We start from the raw sequence: 19040 nt of genomic DNA on the forward strand, positions 1-19040 counted from the left end.
ACTAAGCACATTTTTGTATTTGAGTAGAGTTTCCTTTTTGGGTAGAGATTAATCCCTCCACAAGGCTTTGAAGTTAGGATAAATTAGTATTAGTTATTTAGTTAGTTACTTACAGTGGATTTGTTCAGAATATATAGCTAGTAGTTGAAAACGAAATTATTGACACGTAATACATAAGCCTTTCAGCTGACTTTCTGAGGCACTGTGTAATGATAATTCTTTCTCACAACAGGTCCTGCCAGTATTCGACCAATGAAAAATGTCACTGCCATCGCTGGAAGGGACACGTACATTCACTGTCGCATCATTGGTTACCCGTACTACTCTATTAAGTGGTATAAGGATTCCAACCTGCTCCCGTTTAACCATCGCCAACGTGCCTTTGAGAACAACGGCACACTGAAGCTGTCCAATGTGCAAAACTCGGACGAGGGGGAGTACACATGCTACGTGTTGGTGGATCCAGAGAAACAAATTCACAGGAGCGTCCATGTGACAGTGAAAGGTACTGCTATCTAAATGGAAGTCAGATGTTACAAGAATGCTAGATTTTAATATTGGATCATATTCAATGGTGTTTTTTAGGGTTAGCATCACTATTGCTCAATCTTATGATTCACAGTTCACAAACCCCTAACCCTAAGTACTAACAACTTGGCACACTTGTCCCACAACATCTGTGCTATACATAAAATATAACTCAAATCATTTATTAAAAATAAAAAAACTCAAATAAGTACATTGCATAAGTATTCATACCCTTAACTAAATATTTAGCTGAAGTACCTTTACAGCCTCAAGTCTTTTTTGTTTGATGCGACAAGCTTTGCTCATCAACATTTGACAATTATCTGCCATTTGTCTCCTCACCTCTTCACCTCTCAAGCTCTGTCAGGTTGGATGGGGGCAGACGCACATTTTCAGGTTTCTCCAGAAATATTTGATTGAGTTCAAGTCCAGGCTCAAAGACATTCACAGACATCCACAGCGTTGTGTATAAGCCACTCTTGATGTGTGCTTAGGGTCATTGTCCTGTTGGAAGGTAAACCTTCTGCCTAGTCTGAGGTTCTGAATGCTCTGGACTGGGTTTTCATTGAGCTTTTCTTCTATTCTGATGAGTCTCTCAGTCCCTGCCGCTGAAAAACAGCCGCACAGCATGAGGCTGCTATCAGCACACTTTACTTTTGGGATGGTACTCTGCAGGTGATGAGCAGAGCTGGTTCCCTTCAAATGTGATGCTTAGAATTGAGGTTCATCAGACCAGAGAATCTTGTTTCTCAGAGTCTGAGGGTCCTTTAGGTGCTTTTTTGTAAATTCCAAGTCTGTTTTCCTTTGTCTTCACTGAGGAGAGGATTGAGTTTGGCCACACCTCCATAAAGCCCAGATCAGTGGAGTGTTGCAGTGATGTTTGTCCTTCTGTAGATTTCTCCTATCTCCACATATGATCATGGAGCTCAACTAGAGTGACCATCAGGTTCTTCGTCACCACTCTAACCAAAGTCCTTCTCCATCAATTGCTCAGTTTGGCCAGGAGGCCAGTTCTAAGAAGAATCCTGGTTGTTTCAAACTTCTTCCATTAAGGGCAACAGAGACGACATGCTTCTGTGATCCTTCAATGAAGCAGAATTTTTTTCTGAACTCTTCCCCAGATGTGTGTCTTGATGCAAACCTGTTTCTGAGTTCTTTTGAACCCTCTACAGTTTTTTGACCCCAGGGATTGTTTTTTGCTCTGATATGCATTATCAGCAGTTGGACCTTTTATTAAGACGTGCGTGCCTTTCCAAACCATACCCATTCGATTGAATTTGCCACAGGTTACCTTCACTCAAAGTCTAGTAACACCTACAAGCAATATGAACACTCCTGAGCTAAATTTCAACTGTCCCAGATAAGGGTATGAATACTTATGCAATGGAATCATTTAAGTTTTTTATTTTTAATAAATTTGCAAAGATGTTAAAAAACTTTTTTTTTTTGCTTTAACATTATAGTGTATGGAGTGTAGATTGATGTGGAAAAAAAGTAATTTAAAGCAGTTTAACATAAGGCAGTAGCATAAAACGTGAAAAAAATGAAGGGGTGTGAATACTTTCGCAAGGCACTGTATATTAGTGCAATAATAACCTTTAAGAAGACCTTATCAACTACATAGCAACATCTACTATATTATGGAAATGTATCCAATTTTACATGGAAATGCACACAAAGAAAATTAAAAAATATAATGTAAAATATAAATATAATTATTTAAAATTACAATGAATCAACCTAAATTAATTATGAATGAATGTTAAAAATTAATTAGATTTTTCTTTGAAAACATTAAATAGTCTATTTATATCCTACTGTTTTTAAATTTAAAAGTGATAGAATTTAATATCATTCCCTAACTTATCACTATAGAGACATCAGAGCTTTCATCAAATCCTGATTTCCGTATTTAGGGAGTGGATGCATGTTCATGTAATGTCAGTCTCATCCTAGAGAGCATTTGATTGGTCAAAATTTGCACACACACACACACACACGCATATATATTTATTTTTATTATTTTACAAAAATGACAAATAATACAAAGAAAATGACAAATATTCCATGTAATCAATATGAGCGCATGTATCAACTGCATGTGCAAGTTCTACAATGATGCTAATGGTTTTTACAGGATCTCATAGTTACGGTAATTTCAACATGACAAGATTTACCTCAAAGCACAGTTAGCGCACCAATTAGAACAATACAGACATTTATATTATTAAAGTTAAAATAGATACTAGTTTTACTGCAAATATTTGATACCGTTGTTATGCAATAAGCAAGCAAACATCTGTTTTTGTGAGTTCAAAGTCACAAAGACAGAAAAAAAAACCCTGATGTGATTGAGTTAGCTAATTTGCTCCATTCATGCTTAAAATTCCCTGGATTCCCTGGAGTCCATTATCCCCATTTTGTTGTGAATTAAATAAGCACTGAAGTGCTGCTTTATTTCAATGTTATTTTAACTCATTGATTCTCGAACGCAACAGGCTGACTAGCACCATGCTTGCAAAGTCCCCGGGGAACGCATTATGCCGAATTTACTGGGAGACGAAAGAGCCCTTTTATAGTCTTCTTTATTTTGTCTTTCTTTGCTCTGTTTCTCTCTTATTAGTTCACATTATGCCTCGTCCTCTGTGAAATCTCTAGATTCTTAGCTGTAATGGCTTGTTATGAAGGCCGACTGGAGCCTTATTATTACAAATCACAGATAATTGTACATGTGTGATCACATATGTTCTGTCCACCAGCCCATATTGAGTGTGTTCTGAGCTGTTTGTCACAACCACTTACAACACACCAACCGCTCATTTTACATATAGCGTTTCTTCATAAAGTTGCATCATATTTAGACAAAGGTTATATGAATCTTGCTCTGTATTCGATATAAGGGGACTAGGAACATAAATGTACTGTCATAGCCACACTCTAAATCAAACTTTTGCTGTGCAATAATATGTTAACATTTTAAATTATAATTGTGATTTTATCTGGTGGTGCATTTCTAAGAGCATCTGTGTTACTGCTTTGTCTCTTTCTCAGTGCCCCCTCTGATCCAACACTCCGACTCTCAGAGCGCTTCCATCGGTCAGCGTGTCTTCATTCCCTGCGTGGTCATATCCGGCGACCTGCCGATGTCTATAACCTGGCACAAAGATGGACGACCAATCAATGCCAGCCTGGGTGTCACCATAGACAACATAGACTTTACCAGCTCATTGCGCATTTCAAACCTGTCGGAAATTCATAACGGCAGTTACACCTGTATTGCCCGTAATGAGGCTGCTGCCGTCGAGCATAGCATACAGCTTATCGTTAAAGGTTTGAGATAAATTTAGCTATTCTTATTATAATGTTATAATTTACATTTTTACCAATAATGTTTTCACTCTACACTATAAAATTTACGGTAAAAAAAACGACAGCTGTGGTTGCCAGAATTTTACCGTGAAAATACGGTAGTAATGTTTTAGGTTTAACGGTTTTAACTTTAATTTAAAATTAAATGATATAATGTTAATATATCAACCTATTGAAGTACTTAAACCTGTTTTGTACCTTTGTAATACACTGATGAGAAAGTCACATGATGGACCAAAGCCCATAACAAGCAGCTTTTGAACTTTAACATATATAGAAGGTGCACACTAACACTAAACACCATCATGGGAACACATATGAAACTGAAATAATGCAACAAACATTAATTTAACAACACTTGATGTAACATACAAACCTAACGTGCAAAACTGATTAAAAACAAACTAAGAAGAAACATAGTTATTTCAACAAAAATGTAAAATTACATATAGTTTTTCACAGTATATTGTAGGAGAAATTAGCGTTAACCATTTAGCAGGTTTTTACTGTAGCATTTTAACAGTATTTTACCGTTAAATTCACTGCCTTTTTTTACAGTGTATAATAATTTCCCATTTTATATTATGTTTTGTAAAAACGTATTTCTCAATTATTGTTCTTTAAACTGTCTCTAAACCTATGGATAAATACATACATTTTCAATAGTGCTTTTATGTTATACGTGTTTTTAAAAAACAATATTCTTTTTATGCTCAGTTCCGCCACATTTTGAGGTACAGCCAAGAGACCAGGATGGCATATATGGGAAATCAGTGATCCTGAATTGTTCGGCAAAGGGAAACCCAATCCCTACTATAGTATGGAACCACTCAAAAGGTATGCTAGTATTTGCAAATATGTAATTGTATATTATTTATTGTTGTACATTACCAGTGTCTATGGGCAAAAATACAAAAGACAGTAAGCAATATGAAATAGTCTTGCAATTAAGAATTTCTGTAAAGAAACTGGTGAATCTCACAAAAACATATCCAGGTAAAATTTTCCTCAAAATCCAGAGAACGAAGTGCATAAGAAATAAGCCTTTGTGCATTGTAATAAGCAGATTTTCCTTTCACATATATTTAGTTTATTAACACCAACTATTCCCAGCTATTATTATTATTGTTGTTATTATTTATACACTGTGTATGAACAGAAAAGCTGCATATGAACCAATATAAATAGAGCAGCTGCTATTTGAGTGATTAACAATACAGCTGTTCTAAAGCTGGAATTATACTATTGGCAAGGTTTTTTTTAAAGTTACGATTAACCTAAGGTAGGACCATATAATGAAGGGGGCCTAACTTTAGTCAGGTTTAGGGGTGATCTGGACAGGTGGGCTGGGCACAGGTGTGTGTTTGCATTGAGGCCATGGTCAAAGAAGATGGATTACTGGATTAGAGCAGGAGCAGGTGACTCGCTCGACCTCGATTCCTCCTGAAGGGGACTGAGCGTTTGAAGCCCTCACTACAAATTTTGTAGATGAAAGCTCACAAATGGAAATCCATATACACAACAAAAAACTGGGCTGCACATTGGGTGGGTGACGTTAAACAGAGTTTGAATGAAAAAAAAGGGGGGGGAAGATGGAGTCCATGTTGTTAGAGAGGCATTGTGGGTGAAGGAGTGCTTTTTCTAGATTGACGTTGATGTTACATTCTTTGAAATCAAATTTCTACATTCAGAAAATAAATTTATATTTGCTTTCTGAATGAATGGAGATTCAATTATAATGTTCTTTATGTTACATATATAAGTTTTTCAACACTTCATAATCAGGTACAGTATTCCAACATCTAGAAATGTTCAGTACAGCATCCACCTTCTTTTTAACATAAGAGCAGGTCCATTTCTAAATGCGCGAGGCTTCTGGTGTCATCTGCTTTCGGTTATTTTGAGCTATGCAAAAAATGTGTGTTATATTGCAAACAGCTTTTTTTTGCTATATTGTTTTAATGCATTGTCATACATTAATTATAAGCACACTGGTTTGTAGCACAAATACTTTTACCGTTTACTGCACCTATAGTGGCTAATGAATCAGATGCCTCGCACATTCACAGAAAATATATTATTTCCACATTGCAAACTATGGTGGATATCCTGAAAGTCTGTACCTTTTTTCCTTGACAGTCAAGATTACTTTATTTTGTTGCCCAGGCAGGCTGTATCTTTGTCAGATTAAGTTGCTCATGTGTTATTACGGTTTATTTCATATAACTGAATCCCACAGTGTCATCTAATCCTAATCCAGACAAGACACACCAGATACAAAACAATTCCCCTCAGAGATCTTTAAATCCAATAAAGAAATCATCAGATGTAAACACAACATAATTGATATTGATCATACAAAAGGTTGTAATACTATTGGATAATCAGATGTTTAAGATTACAGTTAAACCTATCGCAGCCATGTTGCCTCATGAAGCAGTCATTTTTGTTTTGTTATGCTCGAATGAAATACGTTTTAGTGTAGCCTTTTTTAAATTACATAGTTGTTAAATAAATTAAATGAAACATTATATATTCATAACAAATGTTTACATATAAAAAATATAAATATGCAAAATTTCTAAATATATTGTGTATATAGACCTTACATTGATTCTGTTTTCTGTCTTAGGTGCTGGCGTACCTCAGTTCCAGCCCATCGCCTTGAATTCTGGCTCACGTATCCAGCTCCTGGAGAAGGGCTCTCTGCTCATAAAACACGTCCTGGAGGAAGATGCTGGATTTTATCTGTGCAAGGTCAGCAATGATGTGGGAGCCGATATCAGCAAGAGCATGTACCTCACCGTTAAAAGTAAGACCCTGTCAAGTGGAGTGTGTTGATTGTATGTGTGTGTGTGTGTGTGTGTGTAAAAGTGTGCGTATATATGAGTGACATTGTATGTTGATTGTGATGTGATCAGATTGCTATTAATAGACATGTATTCTATTTAAATGTTTTTTGTTCTCTTTGTTTGCTCTGTGCGACTCTATCTAAGGAGTGTGCGTGTGTGTGTGTGTGTGTGTGTGTGTGTGTGTCTCTGTGTGTGTGTATGTGTGTGTGTGTCTGTGTGTGTGTGTGTGTGTGTGTGTGTCTGTATGTGTCTGTGTGTGTCTGTGTGTGACTGAGTGTGTGTCTGGGCCTGAGGGTCTTCTGCCCTGTTGACTGCTGTGTATACGGTATTGTGCTCTTTGGTGAACTGTTTATTTGTTGAGCAGGCAGAGACTTACATTCCCTCCATTAAACCCACTACACAGCATTTTGCCCACTCTGGCATGAGGAGAAGACCAAACCAACAGAGCAGTGCCACCAATAGCCTGTTCGCATTGTCACTTTCTTTTTGACTAAACATCACTACCCATTTACAGTAGATCAGCAAAAATTAACTACTGAAAATTTAAAATTAAATGAAGACTGTATTTTTCCTTAGAGTAAAAATGATTGGAGACAGGGTGTGTCAAGCTTCCTCCATAAAAGGGTGTGTCCATCATCTCTTGTGTTTTGCATTTTGCATCATGTGAGCAGCCCAAGACAAAGCCTTGGGGAGCACCAGAATTTATTTAATTTTATTTGTGCTCTGTCTCTTTAAAAGAAAAGAGTATTTTATAGATGGAATGGTCAAAAATTAGTTTAAATTACCCAGAATTTCAAGGGCAGTGTATGGTCATAATAAAAACAATATTCTGATATTCCCCTAATGCATATAGTATTTAGATGGACTAGTGCTATTTATTCTGCATTATTTCAGCCTTCAGTCAAATATAATTTCTCTCAGTTTCTCTTTTTTTTCAGTAAAAATATCCATAAAAATTAACAAATACTGAAAATATTATTTTGGTCATCATTTCCTCTACTCCAGTGAGACAAGTGCGTGAGTAAGTCAGATGTTTTAGTCCAATTTTTTTATTCGATCAGTTGATTCATTCAAAAGAGCAGACTCAAAAGAATATGATTCATGATTCAGATAATCTTGCTTCTTTCATGGACTCTCATAAATGCACCAAAGAGAGCTAGAGGGGATGTCAAGATTTTCATGAACTATGATTTACACTTTTGTACATTTTTCTCACACAGCTACTAAGATAAATACATTTAATACACCTTGTATTCTTTTTCTGTTCTGCTTTTCACTTCTTTATTGTGCACTATTCTATTTTGTCATTTTGTAAAGAATGTTGTCTTATGATTTTTTTTTTCAGTGTAGGATTATTGTGTATTTTAAAAATATAGACAGACATAGTGATTTTCAATTAACAGTCATTAAGCTTGATAGAAAAGTGTTTTGCTTCTTGTTTTCATTTATATCATCATCTTTCTCCTTATGCGGGTCTGATGGTGCTCCCTCGCCTTCAGTATCGGAGAACGCACATGCTCAGACTGTGACCAATTGTGCAAGAAAAAGGGGGAATTGTTTCAGCATGGCAGCCTGCTGCACTCCACCAAACACACACACACACACACACACACACACTCGTGCTGCCCCTCCCAATCCAGAGAATACACCTCACTCCACTGGCCAGCACAGAGAAGGCAATGAGTGTGTGTGTTTGTGAGAGAAAAGGGGGTAGATGGCCCACTCAGGCGTGGCAATGTGACGAGGTGGCCTAGTTTCCCAGGATGCCCCTGTACTGGTGATAAAATGAGGGCTGAAATGGATTATATACACCCAGAGTTGCTGCTGCAGCCTCTGTATTAATATGGCATGATACGCCATACACACTAATCATATTCAACATGGCCATCAAAGTGGAAAACACAAATAGAGTTATCATAGTTAATTCACACCCAGCCGTAAATACTGGTCGAAATTGCCAAGAATATTTTAAGGCTCAGTTGCTGTGCGCATACTGAAAGAATTCAAATGATGTGTGATTACAGTTTTACACACTGTATAGAAATAGAAATATTTACTTTTTTTGACTCCAAGGTCATTGACTGTTCAGCCACTATAATGAGTCTCTGAATCTCCATCAGACGATCATCTTTCATGCTTTTTAACCCGTGTGCGTCTCTAAACTCCACTTATATGCTTCATTGAACTGACAATAAAGACCATTAAAGGCTACATATGCGCCACGCTCTGACTCATCTTTTGTTTGTGTGTGCGTGTCTGTAGAAAGAGTGAGAAATATTATTTGCATGCTTGCCTTGATTACTTTCTTGTTTAAATGTGATGCTTTCCTTTCAAGACAGTAGCTGAACAATTTTTGACCCAGGTTTTAGTAGATCACACGCACAAAAATAACTACATTTCTGAAAATCATGGATTTTTGAACAGTAATAAATTAATGTTATGTTTATCAACAGGGAGGAAGCTTAAAATTTCTACCCTGTTACCTGATTTTTTTAACAGTAAACGATTATCGTGAAAATTAGTTCTGTCATGACAACTCTCTGAGGGTATAGTAAGGTAATGTACATGACAATGTTAATGCATTTGGTCTTGGCGGAATAGTTGTGTTATGCTGCTGCTGCGGCAAAGCAAGTACCAAATTGCTACTGCCAATACATCCACAGCATGCTGCTGTGAGCATGTAAGAAATACTTCTGCTGCACATATAACATACAGTATGAAGTACCACCCACATAGCATCCATGAATCACCCCATAGCAGATCTATAAAGGTGGAGCTGGGGAAGGAGGAGGGTTTTTGAAGCACGCTGCAACTGTTACAGCAAACACTAGCCAAGTTAGCTGCCCTCAACTAAAGATTGTTCTGGTCGACTAGTAGTCGTTCATTTGAAGTAGGGGTGGGAGAAAAAAATCGATCAATCGATGCATTGAGATTCTCTCTCCAACGATTCTGGATCGATTTTGAGAATTTCAGAATCGATTCTGAGCTTAGTTTTTAACCAGATGTGCGATGACGCTGAGTTTGCTTTAGAAACACCCGTATTCTGCTTGCTTCCAATTCCTCACACACATACACCACTCGAACCTTCCGTAAAATAATTACAACGGCATTCACGGGCTTCATTGCACAGGATGCGCTGTGAGAGAAGCGCGCTTTGTTTGATGTTACACTTGAAGTGTGTGGTCTCGCCCATCTGTATTTTTCTTACAAATGCTCTACGAAGTCATCATTTATGTGGTTTGAAATGCAGTGGACTTGTACATTTAAAATATGAACCTCACTAACAGAAGGCTGCTTTCAATTTCAAATTCTGACGCGCGCTTTGTTTGTGTAGACTGCTCGCAACTCCGTGTAAGTGTTTTAATGTACTTGCGTCTCAAAATGGTTTTATGACGCAAAGTTAATGTAAACACAGCCAGTTATGTTTTAAGGGATTGAACGGACAGGACAAACCACATTACTTCTTATATTTCAAAAGAGATCCGTGCATGAATGCTGCTTAATAGATCTCCCGCTGTCTATGATGTCATAGTAAAAAAACAACAGTAAGAAAAATCACTCACAGTTCTTGAATGGAAAACGTTCAGATAATCTTAAATACTGAAAGCACTCTTTGTTTGTTGTTTGTTATATGTTTCTATGCTCCTCTTTATTATTTGCTACTTGCTTGTATGTTTTGAAGTCATATTAGTTTAAAATTCTTAACATACAACTGTTGTATGTTATTTTTTAATTAAAGTACTTAATTACTTATGTAAGGATATGTAAATGTAACGATTTTAAAGTTCTCAAGTCGGTAAACTAATTAATTAATAAGGGAGGGGGGGGGGTAGATCAAGACGGCTCGTGACTCCCAGAATCGGAATCGGATCGGATCGGATCGGATTTTAATAATTTATTGATAAACTAGTGCTTTGTTTGTTTTCGGTGACATCAACTTGTCATCTCCGCAGTAGTGGATGCTCCTGTATGCATGTTTCATATGGATTACATAATTTTTAAATAATTTTTCATTTGAATTGGTTAATTTGAAAGTAGACATTTCACTCTCTGTAGATAACTGTAGGGCAAGCATGCACAGAGTTTCGGAGTTTCGCGCTCAAGTTCACAGAGATCAAGACGACAGAAAACGCATCCTCTTTACTTTCATTATTTTACAAAAGCGCAATGTTTTTTTGTTATTGAGAGTGCACACAAATAAACGTAGAGTCTTAAAAGATTCGAAAGCTGTATTACTCTTCAGGGCTCTGAACCTGTTCAAGGAACGAAAACCGGAAACGAAAGAAATTTTGACTGGAACAGAACCGGAAACAGAAACGAAATCAAATTTTATAGTTCCGAACAGAATCAAAAATTTGAAATTGCCATTAACCAGTTAATAACGTTATTTTATCGTTCCATTTAATATTTGAAATATGCTGTCAACCAATCAGGAATTCAAGTAGTACAGACTACTTGGGGGAAGTCGTGGCCTAATGGATAGAGAGTTGGACTCGTAATCCAAAGGTTGCGGGTTCGAGTCTCAGGACGGCAGGGATTGTAGGTGGGGGGAGTGAATGTCCAGCGCTCTCTCCACCCTCAATACCACGACTGAGGTGCCCTTGAGCAAGGAACCGAACCCCCAACTGCTCCGGGTGTGTGTTCACGGTGTGTGTGTGTTCACTGCTGTGTGTGTGCACGTTGGATGGGTTAAATGCAGAGCACGAATTCCGAGTATGGGTCACCATACTTGGCAGTATGTCATTTCACTATGCAAATGTGATGCTGACGCATCCAGCGAGTGAAATGCCCACGCGCTCCGCTGTGAACTCTAGTCGCAATGGCAATTAATTCTGCTACCATCTGTTTTAATGGGAGGTAGCAAAATCTGACAGGGTAGCACAAATCGTCAGAACGTTAGCGTTAGATTTTATCGGATGACAGTGTAAGATGGATTCAACAGATCTTATGCACCTGCGGCGCTTCTGTGAACACAGAAAACACAATAAAACTATAGGCTTACATAAAAAGGAATATATATGCCTATACACTAAATATATTTCACATAAATCATTAACAGATTAACAAAACGAAAGAAAGACTAAATATGCTGAGTTAGGCCTACGGTTCATTGTGACACATTCCAACGTTCTCGGAAAGGAAACGAGACGGCAGAAAGTAGTTTTCTTTATTTTGCAAAAGCTTTACAGTTCTGTTTTAGTTTTATTTGTTTTGCAATAGCTTGACAGTTTTGAAAGATGTCTTGCATCTGTATAAGCAACCAGTGCTGGCGCCTCGCGCACAAAGACACATATTTTTGCGACATTGCAGCCAGTTCATTATCAAAATAAAATACAGTTAAAGGAACGTGTAAAAAGTTACAGTGCTCCGCTGTCCAATCTGTTGCTGTTATTGCCAATGTGAAGGATTATGTTTTACGTCGATGAAAGTAAAAGCCAATAAATAATATTTTAGTATACGTCGAGAATATGGAAACATTTGGATTCGTGCCGAGTGAGAGAGGTAGGCATCAGTTTCACCTTTAATTTGTTTTTGGAATTACGTTTTTGTAGCCTATCCTTAAATTTAGAGGATTTGTTGTGGAGAGAAACTAATAACTGTGTTTATAATGTTTGTAAACATTTTTGATTTACCGGCATTTTAGCCTACATCATTTCTGAATAATAGCCTAATAAAATGTGACGTGGCTTAGCCTTCGGTTTTTTTTCCTCAAAACGCAATTTTATACAAGTAGCGTTTTTTTTTTTTTTTTTACAATTTGCAGCAAACATTTTTAAATATCTTTCAAAAATACTTTAATGTCTTTTAAAGCATTAATAGATTTGTTTAGTAGCCTACATTTAGAAATTAAAAAATCTAGAAAAGATGATGCTGTATTGGCTGTGACTAAGCGCAGCGGGTTAAGATACCATCTCTTTCTGTATTTTATTTTTCTTTCTTTTTGGGTAAAGAAAACACTGTTCTATATTATTATTATTATTATTATTATTATTATAGGCAAAGATGGATGTCCTGCCCGAGTACTGTATTTCCACAAAGACAGACCGTTAACGATCTGTCCGTCATGGACTGTGTGACTTCGCCTGTGGATTTTTTTTTTCTGCGACTAAGCGGCTAATAAAATTTTGGTCGATCAAGCCTCTTCTGATTAGTCTCAGCCTCACACGTCACACCCACGGATCGTTGGCTAAACGTCTGATGCATATGGCACACTTATGTGGAAACACTTCAGTAGTTTTGAAGTCTTCATCAGATTGGTTAGATTATACAGGATTTCCGGGAGACGTGTGTGTCGCGTTTTTTAACAAAAATGCCGTGGCGTCAAACCCCCTCACGAAAGAAGAAAGCCATCGTGTTTTTCAAAAGTATGTGAAATTTTTCAAAAACGGCACAAAACGAAAACGAAATGTGATTGGTTGCTTTACCTGTCAGTCATATGGCTTCTTGGCTGGTCCTTGGCTATTAAAAGCGGCCAAAGTTCCCAGACCTTCAGCCGTCAGTCTGAAGGTCTGTCTATGCGAGAATATCTTCTCGTCAATTAATGGTTAGTCGTCTATTAGGGGGCAGGCCTAAGCCAAGTATTCGAATGTTGAGCAGCAAGCTCATTGGCTGCTGATACAAAAGGAACAAATCAGCTGCGCCACGTTATTGTTACATGTTGGGTTTTTTGTGACTGTTCCATGTCGGGTTTTCTGTTTTCCCCTGTGTCCTAGTTCAGTTTAATTAGTCATTGTGTACACCTGTCCTTCCCAATTATCTGCCCCTTTATAAGTTCCTGTGTTTGTTAGTCTCACTGTCGGTTATTGTTTCTACTATGATGTGTGTGCACTCCTGTGTCTGTAGCTGCTCCTGGATCTCTGATTAAAAGAGAAGGTAATTGTTTATGCTTGTCGTGTGTTCGTTGTTCCGCACAGCACCGTAACAGAATAACCGACCAAAACAGCAAGTTTGCGGCGTTTTTCCCCCGTTTTATTTTCCCGGTTTTTGCCAAGTTTTTTCTTTTTTATTATGGATCCCGCTGTCCTCGTCATCCTGCTGGAGCAGGGGGACCGCTCTCTCGAGGACCACACCGAGGATTTTTTGTTCCTGGCCAACTTAACACACTTCCCGGACTACTGCCTCTGCACGTTCTACAAAGCTGGACTTAACATCACCACACGTAGGCAGTTGTCCGGGGACGGTCCTCGAGAGAGCCTCGCCGCCTTTATCGAGTGGGTGCTGGTGTCCTGCAAATCGCAACTCACCGTGGACCTCGCAGAGAATGACACCAGCCCCACTCGGGACCCAGCGCCCAGTCCACTACCACCCCGCAGCGCGGAGCTGCCCGAGCCCACCGCAGACGGAGAGCCAGAGCCTGCCGCGGTCGTTGAGCCATCGCCATCAGGAGCGACAGAGCTGCCGATCGTCCCGGAGCCCGAGCCCCAAACGTCTGACCAGGTGCGAGAGCCGGCAGTGCATCCGACGGTGGAGAAAGTTGTGGAGATCGCGGGGGCTATGGAGCGCCCCGCCCACGGCGCCACCGCTGAGGGTGAGCATGAACTGGACCTGGGTAACCTCATTGACTTTCACACTGACACAATCATCCTTAAGCCAGCTCCTATGTTAGATTTCTGGGAAGTTATCCCACCTAACCTCCCTCTCCCACCGCCTCTCATTGACCTGGTCCCTACTCCAACACCCTCATCGCCTGAGTTCGTCAGCCCCTCTGCTCACCCTCAGCATACCATCTGTGGCGTGGGCTCGCCGCTGGTCTGCCGACCTCCAGCTCTGTTGGCGTTGAGTCTGGAGGATCCCTCGTCTCCGCCCTCAGCCTCCGAGACCCAGACTCCGCCTCAGTCCGGCGACCCTGCGGCTCCACCATGCCTTCAAGCTCCCTCGGCTCCACCGGATCCCGTCTGTCCACCAGCTCCACCGGGCTCCCTCGTCCTTCCGGCTCCGCATTGGTCAGTCGTTCCCCTACCTGCACCTCAGGACTACTCTCCTTGGGCTGCGCCCCGTCCCTTCGTCCCTCCGGCTCCGTTGGGCTCCTCCTTCCCTCCTGCTCCACCTATGTCCTCTGTCGCTCCGGCTCCGCCGCGGCCTTCCGGATCTCCGCCTGCGCCGAGGTCGCCGAAGACATCTGCTCCGCCTTGGACCTCCGGATCTTCGGCGTCACCCTGGCTCTTCGGCTCTCCGTCTCCACCTCGGGCTCCACCTCCACCTGCTCCGCCGCCGTGGGTCGGCCCCATGGAGTCGGCGGTCACTCCTCCACCATGGCTCCTCCCTCCGTCGACTCCCCCGTGGGCCACCATCCTGACTGTGGCCTGGGTCGTCATCTGGCTCCTCCTGTTCCTGGCTCCCCCTTGGCTTCTCCCACCCTCCACTCCCCCATGGACTTATTGTTTGGACTCCATGTCTTTTCTCTGCCACCCTCCTGTTCCACATCCTCCTCCAGAGCCCCCACCCGCCCCCCTCAGTTGTTACGTTACGGCGTGAGGCCACGCCTTGCCGGGAGGGGGCGATATGTTACATGTTGGGTTTTTTGTGACTGTTCCATGTCGGGTTTTCTGTTTTCCCCTGTGTCCTAGTTCAGTTTAATTAGTCATTGTGTACACCTGTCCTTCCCAATTATCTGCCCCTTTATAAGTTCCTGTGTTTGTTAGTCTCACTGTCGGTTATTGTTTCTACTATGATGTGTGTGCACTCCTGTGTCTGTATCTGCTCCTGGATCTCTGATTAAAAGAGAAGGTAATTGTTTATGCTTGTCCGTGTGTTCGTTGTTCCGCACAGCACCGTAACAGTTATACTGATATCATTTAATCTGAGTTACACCTATTGGACTGCGCCATCTATAGTTTCACGACAGAACTTTGGGTATATTTCTGGAAATATTAGCATTAAATAATTTTTCTAATAATTACATTTATTTATTAATTCACACTTAGTGGGTGCTTTCATCCAAAGTGACTTGTGACATGTATTAATACACTAACTATATTAATGCACTCAGTGTATATTCATTTTATCAATTAATGCATACTCTAATAATAGAGACCTATGACTGCTAGCATTATTCATCAGAGTAGGCTAAACGATATGATAACAGTGAATAATTATTGAAAGGATATTTATATAAACATCAGCATTAAATTCTGTATGCAAAAACCTTGTGTAACTGTCCAACTGCTAACCTCATTCCTTTATCACAGTGTTTACCATTTTAAAGAATTTTACAGATATTTAATATAATGTCACTTTTCAAAACTGTAAGTCTTATTTCATAGAATAGCTGTAAAACACATTCATGTTGCTTGTGAAAGACAACATTTCCTCACACATGTTGTGAATATCAAACTCTCTCCTGTCCTCCCTGTGGCTTTCCCTGGTTTGTTTAATAATATTTAGGTGCTGTTCTATGGCTGCTGGAATGAATAAAGGGAGATTCTGTTTGATGTGCTGTTATAGCTGCCATCAGCGCTCCCTCTTCTCTCTTTATTACAGGAGCCTGTAATATTGTTGGATATTAAAAATATACATCAACTAAGCTGTTATGGGAATACCATTTAGAGCCCCTCTTGCCTGAAGCCCCTCTCGTGCTGACTGCAAGACTTTAAACGAGATTATACACACTCTTTTGGATCTGTGCTAAGGAGCATTTCTAAGAACCGAGGACTCACCATATTGTGAATTCCCCCCCCCACAATGGATTCAATATCAACATCTTCTGCAAAATCATATGAGATGCACTAGTGAAAAAACTGCATCAGTGAGATTCTTTAAGTCCTTCCCTAGAGAAATTGTTTTTTTTTTGTAATAATGTATATAAACTTTACAATACAGACCCACTGAGATTTTTAGGTGTTGTTGTATACTTCTGTAAAAGCCACACTTCTTTGTCTTTTCAGTTTTATTTCAAATAATTCATTTAAAAAGCTGATTTAATAGCAGAATTAACACTACCCATAATCTTAAAGAGAATTCCACCAATCAGAAAGGGCTCTGTTACCATGGAAAGTTAGCAGATAGCAGTTAACTATAGGCTCATTCAAACAAAAATTTGTACCAATAAAAATATAGTTTTAAAAATCATATTTAATGTAATGTGTCATAACAGAACAATATATTTGGAATCACTTTCAAACCATTATTCCCAGCTAATGAAGGATAACAACCGTTCAGAATCTAGCCTGCTTTAAAGAGCTTGAGAATTTCATAGCATTTATTATAAGGACATGCTCATAATAAACAGAATATTATTGTGCACTGGCATGGACACTAACATTATAGTATTTATCTTTATAGTTATAATTCCTGTTATGAACAGGCCTTATTAGTCGATAGTTAATAATGAACACTTGATAATGTCACTTTCACAATTACACTTTTTTTCTTCTTTTTTTTTTTTCATTTTCAAGCCAAAGTTGAATTAATCTCAAAGCTGGTTTGTTTGTATGTAGAGAAACTAATGGGGAAAAAAATGCCTAATTAAATAAGGCTGCTGAAAAAGTGGACTGTCTGTAGTTAAAATAAAAATGAGTCTTTCCATATCTTCCGGATCTTGCTTCAGTGCAGGTCTCAACCTCGCATCAGATCTTCAGAGAGCACCCTCTAATCGCTAAAGAGCAATAACACTTAGAGAAGGCGGAGAGATATTTTTATTTATTTTTTATTTTTTTATACAGCTTACTTAAAATTCATAGTTGCCATGCAAAATAAATCAGCGTTCTCTCGTATGGTGCAGCTGCGTGGAGCTTGTGAGTGAATAAGAGATGAGAGTTAAACGCTCACAGGCCTGACTCTGACACTCTCCATCATATCAACTTCCACCACTTCACACCAAGAGGCCGGGCACGGAGAGACTGCATGTGTGTGCCCAATGCTATCTCACGGCAATCCGTACATATTTTACGAGGTGGCTAATTCATACGAATTCATACGACCTCACTCGTACGATTTAGTACGATTTGTCTAAACCCCAGTGACGATAAGGTTTAGGGGCGGGGCTAGGTGTAGGTCATTCGTACAAATTCGTACGAATTAGCCACCTTGTAAAATATGTACGAATTGCCATCAGATCGGGCTGGCGTGCCCCTTTTTCTTTTGCTCCCTGTCTCTGTCTGTCTGTCTGTCTGTTCTTCAACTGTTAATGCTGTGGGTGGACTGTACAAAATCACATATCACAGTATGACTACTTATTACAGTCAACATCACAATATTTCTGCTGCAAATTCAATCAAAAAATGCTCAATTGGGTGTTTGTGAAAGAACTGCAGGAGGTCCATGAGTTGATAAAAAGCTAACAATTAAATCAAATGTAAAATTAAAATAAAAGTGGCTGCACAATTTATTGAATTAAAACGAAAATAGTGATATAGTGTAGTGTAATTATCAAATAAAATGCTGCAAATTAATTCCATATGTATAATGTTGTTCATTTTATGATTAGAGTTGAAACAATAATATCATATAATCATTAGGACTATATACGTGCAGGTCTTTATATAAATCATTAAAAAAATAAACATTTACTTTAAAAAAAAGATTAAATATTCTGTCTGTTCAGTTGCATGACCATAAACTAATGTCAGAGAACCAATAACATGCAAATGTTTCTTTAAAATTATTCAAATATTAACTCAAAATATCATGGGTACAAGTAAATATTTAACATCTAAGGGGCTTGGGACCCTCTTTGGTAAATGCATGTTTTTTGAAAATAATAATAAATGTACTTGAAGCGCAAAAGAAATTGAATTATCTCGTTTGATTATGAATTATTTTTAATTGGAATTTAATGGACACAATCCAAAATCAAAAGACTTATTATAAATCGGACAATTCTGATTGCTTTGAATCTTTTAAATTTCCAAATAAACCAAAGGTTTTCGGTTTTTGGAAAAACATATAAATCAAAGGAATGATAATGCAAAATGAATAAAAAATATTACTATTGCCATCAAAGCAAAAGCAGTACATCCTGTACTAAATAAATAGATTTTTAAAATTAATTTTCAACTTTTCATTTAAATTGATTGGCTTTTGAAAATTTTGAGATTATTTATATATTTATCTATCTATCTATTTTAAGAAACATGCAAAATAGAACCAAGTTGAACTTTTCGTTACACCCTTTTACAGCAAGTTCTTCCTAGTGATCTTGTGTGTGTGTGTGTGTGGGGGGGGGGGGGGGGGGGGTGACATGTCTTCCTGTATATTTTCCACATTTCTACATAAAGTATAAATAACAAAAATAGGTCCTGATATCCAACTGATACAAACTTACCAACACAAGGTATATACTGCAGGATATAG

At 38.7% G+C, this 19040-nt stretch overlaps 1 protein-coding gene across 2 annotated transcripts in view; it reads left to right on the plus strand.

Annotated features, from left to right (window-relative positions):
* Window positions 1–19040, plus strand: part of LOC306854089 (cell adhesion molecule DSCAM-like) — a gene marked incomplete at its 3' end in the record, with an annotated part of 148811 nt that overhangs the window by 106273 nt on the left and 23498 nt on the right. For both annotated transcript variants that reach the window (XM_079391900.1, XM_079391901.1), the window contains exons 8-11: window positions 233–505; window positions 3580–3858; window positions 4615–4734; window positions 6530–6709. In XM_079391900.1, coding sequence (XP_079248026.1) covers window positions 233–505; window positions 3580–3858; window positions 4615–4734; window positions 6530–6709 — 852 coding nt within the window. The remainder of the gene's footprint in view (window positions 1–232; window positions 506–3579; window positions 3859–4614; window positions 4735–6529; window positions 6710–19040) is intronic.

Source organism: Barbus barbus, assembly GCF_936440315.1.
Source record: "Barbus barbus genome assembly, chromosome: 34".
Taxonomy (NCBI): Eukaryota; Metazoa; Chordata; class Actinopteri; order Cypriniformes; family Cyprinidae; genus Barbus; species Barbus barbus.